Source organism: Glandiceps talaboti, chromosome 1 (genome assembly GCF_964340395.1).
Source record: "Glandiceps talaboti chromosome 1, keGlaTala1.1, whole genome shotgun sequence".
In the NCBI taxonomy this organism is placed as follows: Eukaryota; Metazoa; Hemichordata; class Enteropneusta; family Spengelidae; genus Glandiceps; species Glandiceps talaboti.
The window spans coordinates 8,382,346-8,407,954 of record NC_135549.1 but is presented as its reverse complement, the minus strand read 5'-3'; the positions used below and the strand labels follow the sequence as shown (position 1 = coordinate 8,407,954).

The following is a 25,609-nucleotide window of genomic DNA, read 5'->3' as shown; positions in this document are numbered from 1 at the left end:
GAAATAGGCAAGCATATCGAGTTGACATCGTCAGAGCTAACATACTGTTGGCGATTACAAAAGTAGTCCTGGAACCACATCAGGGGTATACCTCTGATGCCATAATGCTCGAGTTTAGACAATAATATACGATGGTTGATAGTGTCAAAAGCTTTAGAGAAATCAATGAAAATGCCAAGAGTAATTCTACCTTCGTCTAATTGCTTTAGGAGATAATTTACTATGTTAACGACAGACAATTTTGTACTATACTTTTGGCGGAAGCCATATTGATGATCATATAAAATTTTGTTGCGATTTAGAAATGATCTAAGGCGATTATCAACTAATTTTTCTAATATTTTATTCAAAAGGGGAAGAATAGAAATTGGCCTATAATTGTCCGGGCTTTGTTCTGGCCCTTTTTTATATATTGGTTTCACTTTTGCGATTTTTAGGGAATTTGGAACCTCCCCAGAAGAAAAAGAAAGATTAAAAATATATTCCAGAGGTTTGGATATAGTGTCGGATGCATCCGATAAAAGTTTAGCCGGGATATTATCGTAACCGCAAGATTTACTGATATCCAGCGTTCGCAAAAGTTCCCGAACTTCATACTGGGTCGTGGGGTAAAGATAAAAAGAATTTTGGATTGGTTCTGTTAAATAATCTCTAAAATTGTCGCGTGACATATTACTAGCAAGTCGTGGGCCTATATTCACAAAGAAATCATTGAAACCTGATACAATATCCTGTGGAGAGGTGTATTCACATTGGTTTCCGTCTGAAGCAATTATGAGTTTGTCAGGTAGATTATCCTTGGCATTACCATTCCTCTTACCGAGAACATCATTAATTACATTCCAAGTTTTCTTCATGTTACCTTTGTTCTTAAAAAATAAATTACCATAGTACATCTTTTTTGCATCCCTGAGGATAGAAGTTAAAACATTTCTATAGTTCTTATATTTACTGACAATACAAGGTTTGAAATTTGATTTGATAACATTAACGTACAATTTATGTTTTCTATTAATTGATTTCTTGATAGCTCGTGTGATCCAAGGTTTATTAGTCCTTGGCCTTTTAGTATTTCTTGAAATATTTGGCGCGTGCTTATCACAGGCTGCAATGAAAATTGAACTAAATTTGTCGTATGCAGAGTTTACATCTGAACAATTATATACATCGTCCCAGTTTATTCCGGTGAGATGTCTACGAAATAATTCTACATCGTACTTACTGTAACATCTGTAGGATATATGTTTACAATTACTCGTAGTATCTTTGGAAAGTAAGTTCTCAAATATAGCAAATACCGGAAAGTGATCTGAAACATCTGTCATAATAGTACCACTTTGGATTGTGTTGGAACATATATTTGTATAAACATGATCTATTAACGTGCTAGATGTGCTGGTCACTCTGGTTGGCGAGGTTATGAGTTGGTGTAAACATAAGCAATTCATGCTGCCTAAAAACATTTCTGAATTCATATTTGGGTTATTTAAGTCAATATTAAAATCACCCATTATAATACACTGTGATTTGTCTAGTTTGAAAGTGTTTAACACTTCAATTAAATTGGTTTGAAACTCTGTTAAGTTTGTGTTTGGGCGCCTATAGATTATACCTATGACGACTTTCTGGTTCTCAATACATGTCTCCAACCAAAGTGTCTCAGCATGAACAACCTCAGCTTGTAAAACTTTATACTTTATAGACGAAGAGATATATGCTCCAACACCTCCACCCCTGGTTCCCACACGACAATTGACTTCAAATGAATACCCTTTCAATGAAAATAAATTTATATTTGAGATATTCCATACTTATAAAGTCATGTAACCACTACGCTTTGGTGAGTGCATGTATGTGACAAACTCAATTTTGATGTACGATTAATGCAATATTCTACAGCGTTCTAAGTATCGTTTGCAGGGGAAACGTCGTATACGTTGACGGTGTATGCGAGAGACAACTCAGCAGATTCGTTGGTACGGAAAACGACCACCATACCAATCAGTATAGAAGTAAATGCTGTAAATGAAGATACTCCCGATTTCGACCAAACTACGTATAGTGTGTCAATAAGTGAAAGTATTAGTGTAGGGGATGCAATTGTTACCGTTGGTGCTGTAGATAATGATAGAAGCGACCACCTGCATGGAACTCTGACGTAAGTAAACAACTGTGAATTCGTTTACATGCAGTTCTCCGGGAATACAAAATTATTACCCCTTGTGATTTTTATAAAAATGACCCTGTATCTATATTATGAATTCAGATATTTCAAAGTTGATTGGTCATTTAACTTATTGTTTCACACATCAGCTGTGAGGTTCATTATCTAGACAACATACTCATAATTGTCTAAACCATTCGACTTGTAAACCTTCTTCCGCTTCTTAGTGAACGAGATCATATTAGACGAAGTGTGATAAAACTTCCAGACAGCTTAAACTCGGACACCTTAAATTTATATTAGGCTCGAGCTCACTTGTCCGTGAGGTCATTTGAGTGCTGAGCTTAGTGAAAGACCGAAGTGTGCAGTCGACAATTTTAGCTTATTAATTTTCACCCCTGTGTTTGGAACAAAAGTTTACCCTGACAAAGTACAAATACTAGAGTTGGTGAATTTTCATTTTGAAGACATCGAAATAAATTTGTACGTCATGTATTTGTTAGCGACGAAGAGGACATGGTATTCAAAATTTGATATAAACTCATCTCAATAACTTAACTGTGGATTTGGTGTTGCACCAATATCAAGATCTATGAAGTTTGACGAAGTTGAAATTAATGATTATGAAAACATCATTAATACACATGAAATGGTGTAATTTTACTCTTGTACATGACAACACCCATGCATCTCTTTTTCTTAAACAGATATTCTGTTATCAATGGAGACCCTGATGCGCAGTTTCAAATCGACTCTTCCACTGGTCAAATCACTATCAAATCCCCATTGGACAGAGAGGAACATTCCTCGTACTCTCTGACAGTACGTGTAACGGACGGTGGAGTGCCGGCACTATACGACACAGCCACTGTTGACATCACTGTAACAGACGTCAATGATAAGTTTCCATCATGCACCCCGGCTTTCTTTAGTGAGACTGTAGCTGAAGACGAGGGAACGAATTTTGTAGTAGCAACCATTTCATGTACCGACACTGATGATGGTAATTATGGTGCAGGAGGGTTTATATACACAATTTCGTCAGGTAAGCATATCATATATCTTGTCAAATATTTAAATATTTTTTATGATCCATTGTATTACATCTAAAAGTTTCATCTTCCTGTGCGTAAATTGCATATTTTGTGCTTTGTCTGACAAAATAATATGGTGCCGTTGTATGTATAACTATATGGAAATAAGAATTAAAAATACAGTCTTGTAAAAATCAAACATTGTTATATATTGTAAATCGACTTAGCAATTTGATATCCAGTTAAAATTGACTGTTTATATATCTTGTAGGTAACAGCGATGGATATTTCTTCCTTGCTGGTAATGAACTGCAATTAGCGAAAACTTTAGACTTTGAAAGTAAGATAAACCACAATGTTGACGTAACTGTGGCTGATAACAATGGTAACGCCCCTACGAACGCAATAGTTATACCCATAGCCGTGACCGTTGCTCCTGTGAATGAAAATCCACCAATTTTCAATCCATCCACTTACACTGATCCTTTTGAAATCGACGAAGACAGAGCTATTGGTGACGTTATCGTTGACGTAGATGCCACTGATGGTGATTCAAATACCAATGCTCACGGTCAACTGAGGTATACGATCGAGAGTGGAAATGCAGAGGGGAAGTTTAACATCGATCCGACAAATGGAAAGATTCACCTGATAAAGGGTTTAGATCGGGAAACAACGACAACGTATAGTCTAATTGTGCAAGCAGCAGACGGTGATCTGTATGGTGGTGTTGACCTGACAGCCTCTGTCACGGTTCCTATTGCTGTGATTGATGTGAACGACAATGATCCAGAGTGTGATTCTGACGTGTATACTTACGTCATACAAGAAAATACTGTCAGTGGTACCATTATAGGATCAATCACCTGTGGTGATGTTGACGATGGGTTGAATGGAGACCTTAACTACAACATCGTTAGTGGAAGCAATTCTGATTTCTCTATCAGTACTGCAGGTGTTATAGCCACTGCTGACGACATCGACTACGAATCTAACGAAGATAAAGACTTGTATACGATGGTGATTGAAGTTGCCGACCAAGCTGCCTCTCCGAGAACTTCTACAGTATTTGTAAGTGTCACTATTACAGCTGTGAATGACGACACGCCAACGTTCACACAGCCTGCTGGCTACAGCGTTACGATCACAGAAAGCACCGCAGTCGGTTCAGACGTTCTTCAAGTTCATGCTGACGATCAAGATGATGGTAAGGAAACATCTGTTATTTCTGAGTATCTTAAGGCAGACGGTGATTCACACCAAACCCTTTCCCGAATTTTATCATATTATTGTGAGTACATTTGTATGTGTCATTACGTGTCTTGGTGTAAAAAGCTACCAGATTCCAAATCCTTAATGGATTCTCACACCCCTAATAACCTCATATGTATTACACATCTTACAATCTTAAACAGATTCAATTGACTACATGGGACTATGTATTTCTCTCGTAGGTGATGATGGAGAGATTCTGTATACGATGACCTCGGCCAAGTTTCGCATAGAAGCGCTGACTGGGATGATAATTGTTCGTGATACACTTGATTACGAATTAACTACGAGCTACACGTTTACAGTAACTGCTACGGATCGGTCAACCACAACGCCAAGGGATGCGAGGTATGTAGTTAGACATTTCGTATCCTATGTCCAAACTGTATGAATTGTAGTATTTGACTATTGTTGACGTATAGAAAGTTGTATGTATGACGCACACTGGGAAGAAGTTACAAGGTTTCACGTCTTAGAGAAGGGTTAGGCTCAGCTGTGTGCATTTTATGGAGAGCAAAACATGTACTATTCTCATCTGTTCTGTAGAAAGACGACAATTTATCTATCAGGATAATGTGATTATATCCTGATACGATGTCGCTATAACTACAAGTTTTATTATTGCCATCATTATAATTGTTCCACACTTCTCTTCATTTCCAGTGTTTCCGTCACCATTACCATTGATGATGAGAATGACAACGACCCTTCATGTGGTCCAAGTGTATATACCAACTCGATATCAGAAAATGATGTTGTCGATACTGTTGTCGCCAGTCTCATATGTTCTGATGCTGACTCGGGTGACAACGCATTATTGAAATATGACATTATATCCAGTTCGGACCCTGGCAATGATTTCACTGTCAGTTCTGTTGGTGTTGTCAAATTGGCGAAGTTGTTGGATTTTGAGACTGAGCAGTCCTACTCGTTACTAATAGAAGTTAGTGACTCTGCAACAACTGGTGAGAGAACAGTCACAGTGCAAGTAGGGGTAACCGTAGAGCCGTACAACGAAGCCGCTCCAACTTTTACCGCAGTGTCGTATTCTACCTCAATATTGGAAAGTGCCAACATTGGTGCAGATGTTATAGACATTGATTGTATTGATACAGACTTCGGTCATGATGCTACCATGGAAACGATAGTTTACCGATTTTTAACGTCCACAGATTACTTCTCAATCGACCCCGATAATGGAATGGTTGAAGTGAAGACGACATTGGACAGAGAAGCTACTCCAACGGCGTTAGAACTAGAGATGGAGTGCAAAGATACCCTGACAATTCCAAATCAAAGATCGTCCACTGTTACTCTAACCGTTACCGTGGGTGACATCAATGACAACGAACCAGTCTACGACCCGTTTACATACGAATTGCAAGTTCGTGAGAATGCACTAAGAAACGACATAATTGGCTCACTCACGGTCACAGATGCAGATGACCCAGCCAATACTATTATAACATACACGATCGTTTCTGGTAACAGTGATGCTATCTTTGCTGTAGACACCAATGGCGAAGTACGAATAGACAACGTTGCAAACTTGGACTTCGAAACTACAAAGCACTACACGGTGCTTGTTCGAGCACAGGATGGTGGCTCTTCACCCTTAAGTGCCACAGCAACTGTTGAGATAGAAATTCTGCCCTACAACGAGCATACGCCTCATTTCACACAAGGAGCTACTTATGTAGGCAAGTGTAACTGCCTTTCTTATGTGTTCAAGTACATTTGGGTATCTTGGGTATCTTTTCATCTACTGCATGAAAATCGTTGTCATTTAGGTGTATTATCAATATCATCAATATTGACATACATCGTCAGAAATCACTATGATCCCACGGTATTCCCCCATGTAACACTTTCTTACACATAATTTTAAATGTTTAGATCTACATGTACAACGAACTCAATGACATGTTTTCTTCAGCACACGGGTAAACTTAATCCTCATTCTCAACATTATCATATCTTATTTTTTTTGCGAAAGATGGTGATGCTACAATCATGACACAAGTCTTAAATGTAGAATATAAAATACTGAAGTTTACTTTTATACTCGTGTATAATATTGCGGTTCATATTATACCATTTTCGGTTCAAATATATACGCGTTTATTCATAGCAATTCCTTGACCGAGCTTGGATTATCCACCATATGTACATATGTGAAGTAAACACTCTCATGATCAGATACGCTTACAATGCCGAGGGTTAATGAGGTAAAGAAAACCAAGACATATGTTGACACCCGAGTTTGGTTAATACAGTAATGTAATTTGGAATTGCCACACTGTCTTACAGAAAACATCAACGAAGACGCTGCACTTGGTGACAATGTTGGTCAGGTAGTAGCAACTGATGGTGACGATTCTGACCACGACGATGGCCAGATTGAATACAGTATCATAGATGGGAATGCCCAGCAAAGGTTTTATATCAATCCATCAACAGGTTGGTATATTTATTTGGCACAATAAAAAAGATACCATATTTAGCTACAGGAATGAATTTTGTAGAAACAAATGAATTCATACCTGGAGTCTCTGCTAAATCAAACATTTTGGAACACGTGTAGCAGTAGTTCATATTAAAAGTACCGTGTACTGCTCACAATGTTTCCCTAAGCTTCACATTAGAGAGCTATCATGTGGTGATAACTGTTGACAACCTCTGCAATATCGATGATTGGTATAGATCAATTTCTTTTCCGAAAACCCTTGTATGCATCACGATAGTTACCTTTGAGTGCAAAAAGCTAACTTCAGGTAGGCGTTTTACCTTTTTGAAACATAGGAATACGTTGATGAAAAAGTATACTGTTGCAATAATTATTTCAGGTTGGGTAAGAGTCAAGCAGTCATTGGATCGGGAGACAACAGACTACTACAGATTAGTCATACGAGGTACTGACAAAGGAACGCTGCCAAATCCTCTCTATGAAGATGCCATCTTTGATGTGTACATTGACGATGTCAATGACAACGAGCCAATATGTTCTCCCACTATCTACTCTAAACAGCTAACAGAGGACGTAGGATCATCGGTGACGGTGGCAGAACTACTATGTTCGTGAGTACTCTATCCCATTCATTAGTTTCATTATATTTAAATCCAATTTCACCAAGTCTACAAAATATATTCCCTAAGAATTTACTTTACTTTCCACAAAATATGCCAATACCGAAACTATGTTGAAACCTGGACAGTGGAAGGAAAGTTCGCCTCCATTGTCTAATGTTGAAATAAATCGAGGAAATCAAAACGTATAATCGCATCTACCTTTTATATCAATTTAATTTCTTGTTATGGATTTTCTTTCATACCTATAATTCGTATTCCTATTACAGGGACCTTGATGCAGGTGTTAACGAACAACTAAGCTATGCTATCGTTGATGGGGATGACTTGGTGACTAATCGATTTGCTATTAGTCCTGCTGGTATCGTTACGACGGCTACATCAAACCCATTTGACTACGAGGACATAAAGGAGTGGTACCTGACTGTCAATGGTATTGTATTATGTTAATGTTGGTTATGTATGTATGTATGTATGTATGTATGTATGTATGTATGTATGTATGTATGTATGTATGTATGTATGTATGTATGTATGTATGTATGTATGTATGTATATATGTATGTATGCGCGCAAGTTAGAAACAGGTCATCTTACAGTATATAGCAGCAGTTGGTCAATTACAAAAAAATGTCCCGGGCGAGACTAATAAGTCATATATCTACTAAATCCAATGATAAATAATCATAAAAGATAACGTCGACTCTATTCGACCTTTAACCTATTTTCCATAACCAATTATATTACAGTGTCTGACAACGGCCTGTCATCGCTCACATCCCAAAGTTTTGTAACGGTTGAGATACTTGGAATCAATGAACACACTCCGGTCTTTGAGGATCCTAATGGTGATGGTTATACAACAAATATCGGCGAAGAAGTTGCACAGGGAACTTTAGTTTATCAAGTATTTGCATCAGATGCTGACGATGGCACTCATGGTAAGTTATATTTCAACAGTTAGCTATTATAAACAATTCTCGATGATTTTTCTGTGGAAAGTGACGCTTTGATCGCAAAGCTAAAACTTAAAGTTACTTGTACTGATTTTGAAAAAAATTACGAAATGTTCTTTGGTGTATAATAGCCGTCAATTCCAGTCCATAGTTTGGTCATTTTTAAAGTTATCTATATTTACAATAATGTTTATCTGTTTCAGGTGAATTTTACTTCTTCATTAATGCTGGGAATACAAAGGGACATTTTTCAATTGACCAGAATACAGGAGAGATTGAAACTGCTCAAACGCTTGACCGTGAAGTTGACCCAAGTTACGACATTGAAATAATTTGTATTGATAATGCTGGTGCTTCCTCGTTGACTGCAACAGACAATGTAATTATAACCATTAACGATTACAATGACAATGAACCGTACCTCAGTCCGAGTGTTTATGCTGAAGAATTAATGGAAAATATCAGCCCAGGTACGGCGCTTCTCACCAGTGTTGTGGTAACGGACAGAGACACTGGTGTCAACGCACAGTTCAACTATGCCATAGAACCAATCAGTAACACAGACAGTGACTTTGTAATTGACACTATTACAGGGCAAATGACGATGCCAGGTGGACTTGACATTGAGAAAACTGAGTATTATAGTCTGAAAGTACTTGTTAATGACCTTGGAACACCGTCTCTGACATCAACTGCAACTGTCAATATCAGGGTCCTGCCTGTTAATGAACATACACCGCAGTGGCTCGCAGCAAGTTACGAGACTTACGTACGAGAGGATTCGGCCTATGGGTTCTCTTTCCTCAATGTTACCGCTACTGACGATGACAAGTACGAAGATGGAATCGTTATATATTCCCTTATTTATGGATCGTATGATGGTTTACAAAAAATCCACGTGGACGCCTTGACTGGTGAGATGGAAGTCAAAGCTGCACTTGATAGGGAAGTGTATGATACATATTCAATTGTAGTCCAGGCAACTGATCAAGCCACTTCACCTGTTGGACCGATGTGGTCTGATGTGACCGTAACCGTTTACATATTAGATGCAAATGACAATCATCCAATGTTTTCTCCGACGGTGTACAACACTGAGTGGTTGGAGAATACTGCTATAGGCACAACTCTGGTGACTTTACCGTGCTCTGATGCAGATTTAACCAACAACGCAGATCTCTCATACGTCATTACTGCCGGTAACGCTGAGGGAAAGTTTAATGTCAGCTCCACTACTTCAGGAGCAGAAATCATCCTACACGACTTTCTCGATATTGAGACGACAGAACAGTTTGTTTTAACAGTTACTGCATATGACGATGGCACTGATGAATATGGTACCCCTCTGATCCTGACAGGAGAAGCGACTGTTACATTAAATGTACTACCAGTGAACGAACATACACCTTATTTCAGTCCCGGTTCATACGCTACAGTTTACGTAGAAGAAAAGACTCCAATTGATACTTCAGTTGGTAAGGTGAGTTCACAAGTATTTGTGTTTTCTTGGTTTGTAAGAAATTTAACTAACATGCTTTTAAGCAGTGTTTGTGAATATTGGAGTTGGAAAAGTGGTAACTGGGTAATATACAGTATATATTTGGATGGTGGCTGGTTACAAACAATTCAATAAACAAGGTGGGTTAGTGAGATACGGATTTGTCAAAGTGGATAAGTGAGTAAGATGCGTGTGTTTTGTAATGACTATGTTAAAGATAGAGTCGATCTGGTAATAATGAAAGCATATTACAAAAAATGTATGATTTGTGTTCTAGGTTTCTGCTGCTGATGACGACATTGGTGACTACCATGCATTCTTAAGGTACAGTATCGCCAGCGGCAATGATGAGTACAAATGGGCAATAGATGAGATTACTGGTGACATTCACATTGCTGCACCCTTGGATAGAGAAACAACGGTTACCTATGACTTGGTTATTCGAGTCTCTGACAACATGGTAGGGGCAAGCACTATTCTTGACTCGACCGTAAATTATCAAATCGTCGTTGACGACAATAATGATAACCCACCTGTCTTCACACCACAAACGTATAGTGTAGATGTGTTGGAAGGTGCTCTTGTTGGCACAACTCTTGTCACCTTAGTGACTACCGATGACGACTACCTGCCTGGTAATGTGGCACATACGTTCACTATAGAGAATGGTGATACCAATAACGATTTTGAAGTTGATGGGTATAACATCAAGATTGCGAAGAAACTGGACCATGAGGTTTTAGACCTGTATAAATTGACAATTAGAGCTCACAATTTAGGGGACGCCGCGACAGAGCTGACAGCAGATGCCACAGTGACTATAAATGTCCTGTCTGAAAATGAATACATGCCAGAGTTTGACCACGACACATTTACTGTAACTGTATCAGAAGATATAACATTAGGTACAAAAATATTCGATGCAAACGCGACGGACTCTGATAAAGGTCGCCATGGAGAACTCACTTATTTTGTCATAGATGGAAACGACTACGGTGGATCTCAATTCCTGTGCGATCGATACACTGGCCAGGTACGAGTTGGTGCATTCTTAGACCGCGAGCGTAACGAAACCTTCATATTAAACATAACAGTACTGGATAATGGTATTAATGTCAACGATACTTTTAAAGACTACATGCTACTCACTGTTGTAATTAAGGATGTCAACGATAATAAACCTCTCTTCCTGGTTGATCTCCATGAAATCTATGTGGATGAAAATGTAATGGCCGGTCATCATTTTCATACAATTCAAGCTTCTGATGCAGACAAGGACCAAAATGCTGATGTAAGATATGCTATAGTCGGTGGAGATGGTTGGACTGCTTTCAGGTGAGTCATGGACTACATTCATACTCAAAGTTATCTGGTGACTACTTGTGTCTATCTATCTATCTATCTATCTATCTATCTATCTATCTATCTATCTATCTATCTATCTATCTATCTATCTATCTATCTATCTATCTATCTATCTATCTATCTATCTATCTATCTATCCATCCATCCATCCATCCATCCATCCATCCATCCATCCATCCATCCATCCATCCATCCATCCATCCATCCATCCATCCATCCATCCATCCATCCATCCATCTATCTATCTATCTATCACACCGAAATGGTCTGTGTCAGTTAAAATACTTGTATGTTAGAGTTAAAGCGAGGAACATAAGTTTTGAAAACAATACATTCAGTTGTACATCATAGTCGAATGGTTAGAGTGGCCGGCTTTGAATCTACAGGTTGCAGATTCTAGCTCTGTCGCTGTCATTTGTTTCATCTGAATGTCTAAAAGATTTGAACCGCGATTGTGTCTCAGTTAACCCAGTTGTATAACTGGGGACCTGGTATGATAGCGTTAACAATGGGAATGCTTTTATCCTATGCATTTACAAAGAATGCAATGGATTGTATGTTCCCCTGGGAATTGGCCGTTGTGTCGCTATAGATCAGCGCCAGGGGTAATAATTGTAATTTCAAAGAACTTTGAACACTAACCTATTCTTTAAATTCTGCATCGTTCCATCTTGAAGATCATTCTACAATGAATGCTACAAAATAGAAGAACGTCTTTGCTTGAGCGAAATGTAAGTGATAAATATCAATTAATATTATTATACAGGCATACTCATATAACTTTTGACTTTCTTCGTAAATCTCTCTAGTGTGGATTCAGTGAGTGGACAAATAACAACTACTATCAGTACTCTTGATCGAGAAAAGAAAGACCGCTATTATTTAGCTCTGACGGCAACAGACCAAGGTACTCCAGCGTTGTCAACGCAAACAGGTGTCATCGTATGGGTGAATGATTTAAACGACAACGATCCTCAATTTACACCAAATGTTTATTTTGTAAACATCGATGAAAATCTTCCTATTGGTACAACATTTTATAGAGTGAGAGCCAACGATGCAGATATCAATGAAAACGCAGATTTGTCATACTCGATCACAAGTGGCGATGACATTCTCCCAATGTTCGACATCAACAACAATGGGGAACTTTCCCTTTTGCGTTCCCCCGACCGCGAAGGCAGAGAGACATACGGACTAATGCTAGAAGTCACCGATAATGGAACAGTACCACGTACGGATACAGCGTCGTTCACGATAACGTTACTTGATGAGAATGACAACACACCAGTCTTCACCTCTGATCCCTACATTGTTGACGTAGAAGAAAGCATTGGTATTGGCACCAGCCTTATACAAGTACATGCAGATGATCCCGACAAAGATGTCAATAAGTTGGTAAGCTATCGAATTGTTGCTGGGAATGAAGAAGATAACTTCCGCATTGATGAAGCTTTGGGTCACATCATATCCACCAAATTATTGGACAGGGAGTCAACTTCTGCCTTTAACATATCTATAGAGGCGTACGACGCTGGAAGCCCTCCACAAAGTACGAACGTTACCGTTTATATTAATCTTATTGATGTGAATGACAATTTTGCTCAATTTGACTCATTTAACTATACTTACTCCATCCTAGAAGATGTTGCTGTTGGGTATTACATTGGTAATATCACCGCATTGGACGTCGATAACGGTACAAACGCCCAGCTTCGTTACCTTATCACCAGTGGCGATTACGGTCATTTCACCATAAACGCTGTGACGGGACACATATTCGCCGCTGACGGTATCGACCGAGAGACTATCGCCATATATACGCTCATCATAAAGGTCATTGACCTTGGGCAGGTCACTATGCAAAACATGGCGGCTGTACTTGTTACTATTGACGATGTCAATGATAACAATCCTGTATTTAATAATCATGAATATGTACAGTCAGTTGATGAAAACTCTCCAGTCGGGACAGCTGTCATTACTGTAAATGCTAGTGACGTTGACATCAACCAGAATGCAGAGTTATCCTATTCTATTCCCTCTGAAGACACTCTTGGATTTAGACACTTCCAGATTGATGGCGTTACTGGTGAAATAACAGTAAAAGAGCCAACAGACAGAGAAGCGAACGAAACCATCGTATTTCATGTCACTGCCTTTGATCATGGCATTCCAGCTTTAAATGGTACAGCGTTGGTTACCATCACTAACCTGGATGTCAACGACAACAGACCAGTATTTAACCCGACCTATTACGTCACCAGAATACCAAAAGACTATGACAAATCTGATGTCTTAATTACAGTTATAGCCACAGATATTGATTTGGACAAGAATGCCGAATTTCACTATTCCCTGGTAGAATACACGGATGTATTCAATATCGATTTGTTCACCGGAGAAATTAATTATATTACCACCACATCTCTATTGCTGGATACGTACAAGACGCATGTGGTTGCGAGAGACGCAGGTAAGTATCTCATCATCCTTGTTGCTTGGTACCTATAAGCCGCCTGTGGTTGCGAGAAACGCTAAGTATTGTGGCGCCATCCTCAATCAGTTTGCTGAATACCAGGCTCAAGATCTAGACTCGTGTACATGTAATTGCAAGAGACGCTAGTTGAGGTTGATTACTGACTATGTTACATTATGAAATGATTTGAATAGAGTGACAAATTATAAGATTTCACGAGAATTAGCTCGATTACTTGATTCTAAGATATACAAAATCTTTAATCTTGTAGTGTTATAATTGTTTTCTTTGTCTCTCCGTTATATAAAGTATTATAACATTCATCATGATCTCACAAATACATATTTTGCCATGGTTATACCTACACTAAATTTTTGTCTGAATGACACAACTTTTATCAAATTAGGCGATGTGTGTACATGTAATTTGTGATAGAATACAAGAATTATACAAAAGACAATGGTTGTGTCCTTTTAAATGTTTGCATATCATCAACTCACTTTGTAGTTCTTTTTATTAGGTGAACCATCGCTATCCTCTGATCTTGCGACTATCCGAGTTGACACCTTCGATAAGGAACTTTACAGCGTCGACATTCAGTTTGGCATATCGTGTGCAGAGTTTGAAAACTCGAAAGCCAAAGTTATTTCCCTCTTAAGTAGTCTCTTCACACCTGGATTTGTTGGAACTTGGAACACGGATTGTCTTGCTAGGTCTTCATCAACCTCGTTCAAAAGACGTCTTTTGGTGTAAGTTGGTTTGTTGGTGTCGTCACGGTTTGTTTTACTTTATTATTAACTTTATTACTGAATTCGTAGTGCAGCGTTTGATTTTAAATATAAAGTTATCAATTGAAAAAAGTTTAGATGGATGAAAATATTTGAAAGAAGGGGTGGAAACGGTTGGTGAATGTTTTGTCTCATTGGTGTATCTCGAGTGCAGTGAATGCATGAACGACGGATGGATGATAAAGTAAAGGTCTTTCAATAAATCCTCAAGTCAATTTCTACGACAAACTTCCGGTAAGGTTGAAGTTGCATATATAGACTTTGTATTTCCTTTAGTGTTGGCGTTGTCACCAAATTCCCTAATCGGATTATTTTGGAAAATTGTATATATACAGAACTGAAGAATACGTGGTGGTATCAATCTATGGTCTACGTAACAAGGAAACAGAGACGATTGATGGTATAGACTCAGCAGCAGAATTTTATACAAGGGAAGAACTTCTACGTGTACTGTCCAGTGATGAAAATGGAGGGGATCCAAGTACTGCATTACTTACACCAACATTCTCGGCATATGACATTGAAAAGGTACATTGTAGTTGTAACTTCAGACCATAATCATTTTACTACAGTAGCATGAGCTGTATGAGTTATGATAGCATAGACTGCAGTGGTCCCCTATACGCTTTCCTCTACTGCCTGTATATTCTGGGTGTATAGTGCATTTTATGATCTCATATATAAAGTGAACACACATACAGATAACGATTTGGGGCAATTTTTTAAAGAAGGACACGACTCTCTTCACTGTATGAATGGCAACCATTCGTTGTGGTGTGTGTTCATTTTAACTTGATTTACAATTGCAATATAGCATGATAGTTATTTACATGTACATGTAATTCTTCCCTATACCATACATTACCAAGATTGTCCAAAGTTAAGTCACCTCTATGTAATACACTACCCTTGGTAAAGTTGCATTTCCAATTCCTACAATCCTTTAATTAACAATTCGTAAAACTCAACGAAACTGTCTGCTAGACTTCAATTCTTGACATTAAATAATGGAGATAAACAATTGTGTAATAACAATAATGTTGGGTTCTTATATAGCGCTTTCCCACGCAGTGCTCAAAGCGCTTTACAATTATTACCCCTGGCTCGGATCAGAACGGCACAACGGCCCTTTTAGTCTTTCTCAACACCCCGGGGAGCATACAATCCATTTCAGCCATTTCAGCGCATGTACGTAATCGAATCTAATTATTTTTGTTCAAAAGGTCGAGCCGAGTGTTCCATTCCCTGTAGATCCGACACCCTGGTACAAGACATGGTGGGGAATCTTAATTATGGTCTTAGCTGCACTTATTGTACTGATACTCATCTGTGTGATCATGTGTGTTTGTGTTAAGAGGGCAGGTAGGAGGTAGGTGACACTCATTAATTGTATATTCTAAGGATTTCTGATTTGTGTCATTACCCCGACTGAAGGAATAATACTTTTGAATGATATTCTTACAGATAAATTTACCATAGAAATAGTAATACTGTCGTAAACTTTTTAGATTTTTAAATCATGGTGGTGTATGATGTGAATGCCAAGCAGAAGAGTTGCCTATATGTCATGAAGCGTTGTAGTTAACGAGGAGGTGTTGTACAATTGTGTTGCGTTCGCTTGTCTTACAGGAGAGATGAGAGCTTTCCAGTAACAAGGAATACCCATGATAATCAATTGACTTGGGCCGGGAGACGTCAGAAAATGGAGATTCCTTCCAAACAGTCAGGTAAATTCACCATGGGAGCAATGTTCGTACTGTTATCGATATTGGTGGCGGAATAATTGTAATGGGTAATTTGACAGTCAATGACAGCGTAATCTTTCTAATGTTCGAAGTTGATTCACAACAAATAACTGAAACAATTCATTATGCAGGTGATTGGATTGATAAACAATATAGGCTCATATATACTAAATGGAAAGAGCAAATGGAAAACTTGACTTGTATTAATTTGCATTTGAAAGTCGAATCCCAGGCAAATAATCACTTCTGTCTGTGTCTGTGTCTGTGTCTGTGTCTGTGTCTGTGTCTGTGTCTGTGTCTGTGCGTGTGGTGTGGTTGTTTAAAGGGCTAGCAAGGAATCATGGGATAGAGTTATTTTTAAACAGACATGGTTATTATAGGGACTATTCTTATTTCTAGTATTTTATACAATTTAATTGTATAATTCTGCAAGTTATCGCACCTAAAACTCTCCCTTGTCTGACTTCTCTGTTGAAGATAACTGTAATTTCACCTTATATTTTCCAAAATTACTGACAGAAGTACCATACAAGAAGAAGCATGGCAATGAGGTTAACCCAGTGCTGTTGGTAAGATTATCTAATATTTCATGTTTAATAACCTGTCCATATAAACCGCTACAAGATCAAGTTGAATATTCAGACTTATTATATTCAGTCTCAAGATTATCGAGAATCTTTCAATGCGCTTTATTAAGTCTTTCTTATAGCAAATGTAATGGATTATTAGTTTTTTAAAGCATCATTTGAGCCAGATACTTGTATGCCACTTTTAGTCTATTTTAGCATACCGAGTATATCTTTTGTGCAGGAAATTAACCTCGCCGTTCTTTTTTATTCCCTTTTACATGTATAATACTTTCATAATAGCCAAAAGCAACAAACGTCCCTCGTAAGACAGAATTTGAGTCGTGGGCAACAGTGAGAAGATGGAATACACCTACTGACAGAAAGGTACCAGAGACACCCAGGAGACAAAACTTTTCTCGCCATGGGTCACTGAATGCTAGATATGAAGATGACACAATGTATGATGGGGAAGCTGTGGACCCAGGTAATGTCATGGACCAGTATATAGTACACACAAGCTTCGTGCATAAACTTTAAACTTTAAACCATGTACCACACCAAAAAAGTACCACAAAACACAGTTAAAACAAAAACAAAATTAAGCTGTGGACCCAGGTAATGTCATGGTCGTATATAGTACACACACGCCTTGTGCTGAAACTTTAAATTTAAACCATGTACCACCCAAAAATTACTGTCGTTGTTATACAAAACACAGATAAAATAAAATTAGGCAATGTTTTGAAAGGATTGTAGTAGTGAAGATAATATGACACACGTGCCGTAATTTGTCTTAAGCTTATAATTTAAAATTAGATTGATAAATTATATGTTTCATTTAAACCCTACTTCGCAAAGACCAAATACGTTTTGATCAATCCTTAACTATTTTCTTTCCAACTTTATCTTCATATTGTGCTTCAGGCTTAAAATAGTAGATACAACTTAAGTTACCAATTTTTATTAACAGGGTCGTGAGAATATGAAATTTACTATCTACTTTCATTTTTATTCTGTTCACAGTAACGGGAAAGCGATATGTATACAATAGCAAGACTGGAGTAAAGAAATGGGCAGATTCTACTAATATCAAGACCTCACGACAAAACAATTCCAGGGGTGACAGGACATCCCGCTCCTATAATGAAAACTGACAATTCTGAGATATTGGTTCTGTATGATCTACAACTACCTTGTATGATATCAACTTTAGTTTTGTTTATAAGTAGGTAACTGTAAATTCCCACTTGTTTGATTTAATTTTTTAAATGGATAATCATACAATAAACCGAGATGGTTGTTATTACACGTTATTTATTCGGACTAAACTGTAAATTGGTAATATTCTGTACAAATTTTGAGTGTTAGTTTTAGTTTATTCCTTCAACTATCACAAACAGACTTTGTAAGTATCTTGGTTGGTTTAAGTCACGTCATAGTACACGGACTCCTCCTTATTATCTAAGCACCTTAATTCATGATATTTAAGAGGTGCCAAGCGAGTTTCAATTGAATGACTTTGGAAGTAACAATTTGGACGAGATTTAAAATAACTGGACTCGAAGAAAAATGAAGGAGACAGTCAAGTAAAATCAGGGTTGAAATGTTAGGATACAGAATAAGTTCATGGAATTATCATAGCTGCTTTACCTCTTTCGAATATGCCAGGATTTGTATTCCTGTCAATCTAAATGATTGTATGAATTACGGATATATATATCACTATTGTATTCATTCTTATTATCGAACTTTTTCATCGAATTTGTATATATTATACTGTGTGATTATGTATATATTATGATTCTATGCAATAAAATACAAATTTTGTTTTACATGTGCACGATTAGTTGATGGTTTATTCACTGTACGTACGTTATGCTATGTTTGGAACATATTTGAGATTTCGCTGATTTGTCTTTAAGATCGACATGAGATACTTCACCTCGAGAGAAGAAAAGAAAGGAAATGAAACTAGGTCAACCACTTATTCCCAAATCACAATCTGCTTTAGTGGCTAGATTTGAAATTATCCACCTGTTACAAACTAATAGCTCATGTTTCTGTTTATATTCTGTTACCAAGTTTACGTATTGTGTACGGTAGAATACGAACACGCTTGATGACATTTCTAGCACCAACAGGGTTTGTAATTCTTGAAACGAGCCGTAACAGGCATGTTTAAAATACATACAGAAGTCACGGTCTATGTCCTAAAGTAAAAAATCGCATACAGAATATGAAATGCGGAAACGAGGTTGCAGAACGCCATGAAACACCTGCACATCATGCAACAGGATTGTCAGCCAAGAAAGTCTGAAATAATAAGTCCTTTCACTAATCTATGGTTGTCAACATTGTATAGTACGGAGCAAGTGTGAACTATACAATGCCAGCACATACCACTACTGGCGATATTGAGAATTACTATAACAAAGCATACTTTAACACTTGGAATATTTGAGCTTCACATCACTGAGACCAACGGGCTTACTTTAAACTTGGGATTCAAATTAACCCAACTAAACGTAACCATAATGTGTGCAATCTAATCGGCTCAGGTACATTCATGGCAGAGGTTACGGTTTCGTTGTTTCGACGGAAGGTTTAGCAAGTCGAGAAAACAGACGACATTTGTACACAATCGGAGACATCTGAACTATTTTGCATGAAATTGTATTGCAATGTTGTCATCCTAATATGTTTCGTTCAACTTGGATAATTGGTTTATTGGTCACCATTAGTTCATTAGGTAAGTCAATTTACTCAGTACTTGGATATTATCTTATTCTGTCCCTTTTCTGCTTGTCGTTATTTTTTAAAAAAACGCTTTCCATTGCCTGTACGCTTCCGAAAAAAAGAGCAGCCTATGTTAGATGTATTAATAACTTTTTTTCTGATTCAGTTTCTGGCTTTGATGGCTTTGTTCGTAGTACTGAAATGGTCGACAAACTAAATACACATGCTAAGCCACCTGTATCGATGTCTGTACCAAAATTCCATGACCTCAATTGCACACATACCATGGAGTGAATAGTCCAATGTCTCTGTTCAGAAAAACTTTAAGTTATTTAGTGCGTGGTTTATATGTTATAAAATCTCAAACTTACTCTCCCCTCCTCCCCTTTTCAGTGAGAGCTGATATTTTAAACTCATGCCAGGACTACAAAGACAAGGGTTACAACGCAAATGACTACGTATGTTATTTTCCTTTCATTGTATGTAATAACTTAATACACACAAAAAGTTTGAATTATCATATCCCGCCTTACCTTGTTCTTTTATCTTTGTATCTGTTATTTGCATAATTAAAAGAAACATATGTACTCTACGTATACGCCATGCACCTGTAGATTAATAGCTAAAATTCAGATTGAAATCGTTCAGGGCTTTTATATGGGTTTAAATAAATATAGCATGAGGTGTAGTTGTTGAGACGAGCTTTACGGTATTCATTAATATTGTTTTTCTAAGGGTAAGTTAGTTGATCTATCGTTATGTTCCGTTTTATTTGTACACCTGTTTAATTCCACTACGTGTATTTTGTACAACGTCGCACACTTATTCAATTATGGTTTTGATCCATGGTTTGAATTCATTACCTCCTTAGTATACGGTTGATCCTGACGGTAGCGACTCGTTAGCTTCGTTCTCAGTATACTGTGACATGTCAGATACTGCTGCTGTCACCATAATACATCATGACATAGAAGCTAGAACACATGTACAAGGGTATGATATTGGAGGTAAGTGAATATATTAAATTTTGAACGAAAGTGCATGTGGTGTGATAGTTAAAAGTATGATCGTGCCAAAAAATTTGCTTTACTCGTGTTTGCTGTAACAGTGTTGATGCTTGGTGGCGCTATCACCAACCATCGTCAGAAACGAGGTGCGTACAGGCTGTATAGTGATGATGAATAAAATACCTTTCACAAGGTTAACTTCTGTCACAATATGCCACAAAAATGAGTCAAATAATTTCTTCACATCTTTAAATACTACATTTTAAATAGTCATGCATTCCTCAGTTCATGAATGTAAATTAATTGGTGCTGATGACGGTATAAAAGTTGCTCTTGTTCCCATTTTGTGAAATTTATAAAGCAGTGCGCTATGAGTTACACGACTAAACAGATCGGCTGTGATATATATTTTATGCAAGTTACACCGGTGCTGGGAAATACTTTCACATCTAGATCTACTAGGAGAATAGATAAAACATATTTCCAATTATACCCATGAATAGATAATGTGGTATATATTGTGAATTTGTGTAGCTTATCTTTATTTTTAGGGGTTTTGTGAATATTGTTTTTATTTATTCCGTTATAATCTGTAAACTATGTATCCCTTGCGGAATAATAAATGAATAAAATATTGAAAACACCATCATTTTTTGCTTCTTTATTAGGTTCATATGCAGTTGCCATAACATACCTTGCATCGATTGACCAAATCCGTGCTGTTGTCGATCAATCAGCAAGTTGTAAACAATTCATTAAGTATGATTGCTATCATAGTACGTTGAATCTCGACAGTAAGTTTTCAAATTTTATTCAGTTTCTAACTACAACACTACAACATTTGTTGGTTACATGTATATGTGCAACACTACAGATAAAGGACCAGTATCGTTACGTTCTTTAGAAAACGACTGAAGCGATTAGTACACATTTTATGCAATGTGTGGAACGAAAAGGTCACTAAAGTTAACGTAATTTTCGATATTTTATCAAATAAGCAAAAATGAAGGAAAATTAATTATATTTCATAATATTCATTTCAATGGATAGAAATTAACAACTGTCTTCTCATCGATCGTCTACCACGTGATATGCATACAAATCATATGCCTACTTTTACAGGTAATTCACCAAAGGCATGGTGGGAAGATTATAGTGCTGTAAAACAGTACTACTGGGGTGATTCCGACAACATACAGGGCTATTGTGCATGCGGGATAACTGATACATGTGTAGATGTATCGGAAGCTGTCAGTCCAGGTAGGCAACCCAAGAAAAACGAAATCTTTTGGTCAAATTTTTTACCGTAAATCTCACTGCTTCCAATACTTGACTGTATAGCTAGGAAGACAGTACACCATTGTACTTTAGTAGATGTTTGAAATTCAAGTTGATCAGCGAGTAATACACGGTACACTGACAATTGACAAAGTGTATTCCGTACGTAAATAAAGTAATCAAACGAGAAACTGCGTTCGTATCGCCATAAATCTTCGAACAGACAAAATTTGGTTAATTTCAATGTGACCTGAAGAGACAAGAATTGGCGTCTGCAAGTCGCGGCATTACAGGTTATACGTAACAAGAGTTCTGACATTCTGTATTCATGGCACGTGTATAATTACTTTCCCCTTTCCGTGGTAGGTCTGAAGTGTTACTGTGACCACAACGACAACCAATGGCGATCCGATGAAGGTTATCTAACAGATAAATCTGTTTTACCAGTTACTAAGCTGAGTTTTGGAGATACTGGTGATGCAAATGAAGAGGGTTATCATACACTAGGTCCCATTCAATGTACTGCAAGTAAGATTTTATTGTCTCATTCCATTAACTATATACTTGGCATTCGTATGAAGAAGTGAATCTGAAGATTCTAAGTATTCTATAATTCTAACACTACATAGACCTAGACCAACAGGTGGACCTTTTGGTTCTCATTACAGAACGTCCCGAGCAGATAAAAAAGACTAATAAATTACATTTAGAGGGGTTGTTTTAAAGTGTAAAATAACTTTGCTACACAATACAAGTTAAACTTCCCATAACATGCTTTCTAAAAATAAAAGTTAGATCAGAGCTGAACAAAATGCTCTAACGACCCAGCGTTGAACTTTCTATGCTTAATTCCAAGGTATTCCTACTACATCTCCTCCGTTAACAGCTGCTCCTACCGAGTGGGTGGAATCCACGGCTGGTATTGCAACCCTGACGGTGGTCTCTATCCTCGTTGTTGCAATTATTATTGGTGTACTGTGTTGTATCTTCCGCCACTCCCTGGCTGCATGTTGTAAGGATTGTGGTCGTGGTTGTAGAAGTTGTTGTTGGTCATTCGGTGAAGGTTGTCGTGGATGCTGCGATGACTGTGGTCAGAATTGTCGAGTTTGTCTGACCGACTGCTGTAGACCTAAACCGTGAGTAAATCTGTACATCATGTCCTAAATATGATGGAAATGTTTGCTTCTCAGTTACTAAGCAGAGTGCAGTTTCCAAACGTCCTACGACACTGTATCGTAAGAGAAGTGACGAGTATTTTTACCATCGTAAATAGGCTGGTTGTGCATACATTCTGCTTGTAAGCGATACTTACACGTTTAAAATAAATGTAGGCTATCGCTACAAAAATTGCAAAGATCAACAATTTCACATCCTTATTTCTGTGTTGGTTGGTCATTGGTCGACATAAATATATGTCATGGTGCACATTAGAAGAGACGTGAATGTGAAACAAACACTTACATGATGACATGTATGGCTGATATTACTTTGTTTTCTTTTTCAAGGGAACCCCTCCCGGAACCCCTTCGACCACCTGTTGAGCGGACATGGGAGAAACATCCACAAAGAGATTATCATGGTAAATCAGAGTTCAAAAGTATCGTTTTGTTTGTATATTTTTCAATCAATTTTCTATATATCTTTAGTGCTCATACCAATCTTTTGTGATTGAGTATTTGTCAAAACATCCTTTTTAACATTTCGATAATTCAATTTTGTTTATTTCAGATCATGAAATAATAATGACACCAACCAAAGAATTGCAGCGAAAAGAAGATAAAATCAACAGTTCAGCATTGGTAAGTGGTCGTGCACAGTACAGAGCATGAGCTTAGGTTATTCGCTTTTCAAAATCAATTTTTGTGTGTGCATGTAACATGGTATCTGTGTTATTCTACAATATACTGAAACATAATTAACCATCACTTTTTATCGACAGAACTCAAACTTAGGATAAATGCATAATCCAAGAATTTGATGACGTAATTTAGTGTACGTACGGTATACCAAAATATCGGGGAAATCCCAATAATATATCGTATACTGTTTTAACAACACCACTATGCGATTTTTGATGTCGTCAACTTTACCATTATACCAGAATGATATTTAGATTAATCGAGGTTTTCTGGGGATATTTTAGACTAAGTAAAAGTAAACTCAATATTTGAAACTTATGAAGTTTGTGGCACGTTGAATATACTTAAATATGGGATAATATATAACCTTTTCAACAGAGATAGACTCTTATTTGGTATAATCATTATCGATACTCAACATGCCTTAAATCCTATGAAACAACCAATAACACCAATCGTATTTAGTAAGCATACTAATAACATGAATAAACCTTATTTGAATTTGAAAGTGGAAATTTAATGTGTTTTTTTTATTCGTTGCCCGTATACTTTAACTTATAAATACTTTGAATCGTCTCTGTATTTCCCTCAATAGATTATTGCTCCTACGCCAACCCGGAATGAAGTTACGATCCCAACGGCATTGAACAGAGTTACTCCTTCTCCTGAGTATTCAATTCAAGGTCATGATGTTGGTAAGTAGAAAGTAGATCTCAATTCATTCTCATAACGTCGATGCAAAGTTATAGGAGAGGTCACGTAGTTTGACTTCAAGACGCTCATCATCATCAAAGTATATTGACTCTTCTTAAGCATGCCATGTACATGTCATGTGAGTCTACTTCAGTTTTCTTATTTATTACATGTATTTCCGTGATACTAGTAGCCCTCTTGCAGCCAGTTTCAACTTGTTTATCCTGAATACACGAATTTTGTAACGAGTGTTACACATGCGTAGATATACAGTCGTCACCAATGTTGCTATTTCTGGAAGCACCGCTGCCCCCTTCAGGTGTGGATGTGTATATCTATCTATCTATCTATCTATCTATCTATCTATCTATCTATCTATCTATCTATCTATCTATCTATCTATCTATCTATCTATCTATCTATCTATCTATCTATCTATCTATCTATCTATCTATCTATCTATCTATCTATCTATCTATCTATCTATCTATCTATCTATCTATCTATCTATCTATCTATCTATCTATCTATCTATCTATCTATCTATCTATCTATCTATCTATCTATCTATCTATCTATCTATCTATCTATCTATCTATCTATCTATCTATCTATCTATCTATCTATCTATCTATCTATCTATGTGTGTATGTATGTACCGGGGAGTATTAGATAACATCGGTGTACATTGTATATTGACGCGGTGTCATCTCATGTCATGCCATGCCATCTCGTGTCATGTCATTGAATACACTGTAACACAAGAATGACCAATGATACAATGTTCGTTTATTTACACTTTCAACTTGAAGTAATGTATTACATATTAAACATATCATGAACTTCATGAAATTCAAAACAGAAACACTCCGATAACAGTAGAATCTCAAATTTAATTAACAGGGCAGGACAGAGACTTCAAATACAACCCAGCAACGGGTAAGCGAAGATGGGCCAATAACGTAAACGCTGTGTCTGCAGTCGGTTCATGGCGAGCTTCAAGACCACATAACGCAATCTACAAAACAAGTGGTAATACCATTGCACCACCTACTGCTGACCCAAGTCTAACGAAATAA

At 37.3% G+C, this 25,609-nt stretch overlaps 1 protein-coding gene across 1 annotated transcript; it reads left to right on the top strand.

Annotated features, from left to right (window-relative positions):
- The first annotated feature begins 131 nt into the window (after nucleotides 1-131).
- LOC144441947 (protocadherin Fat 4-like) lies at nucleotides 132-25,609 on the top strand. Its single transcript, XM_078131247.1, has 30 exons — nucleotides 132-180; nucleotides 680-787; nucleotides 1,921-2,158; nucleotides 2,872-3,209; nucleotides 3,470-4,405; nucleotides 4,653-4,818; nucleotides 5,134-6,170; nucleotides 6,781-6,930; nucleotides 7,317-7,548; nucleotides 7,827-7,990; nucleotides 8,307-8,498; nucleotides 8,717-9,993; nucleotides 10,289-11,346; nucleotides 12,186-13,852; nucleotides 14,376-14,604; nucleotides 14,979-15,171; nucleotides 15,867-16,012; nucleotides 16,273-16,370; nucleotides 16,866-16,957; nucleotides 17,258-17,441; nucleotides 19,860-19,930; nucleotides 20,565-20,700; nucleotides 21,369-21,494; nucleotides 21,823-21,960; nucleotides 22,345-22,506; nucleotides 22,835-23,114; nucleotides 23,484-23,557; nucleotides 23,707-23,777; nucleotides 24,433-24,532; nucleotides 25,434-25,609. Exons 1-30 carry the CDS (start codon nucleotides 132-134, stop codon nucleotides 25,607-25,609), a joined length of 9,888 nt encoding a protein of 3,295 aa, XP_077987373.1.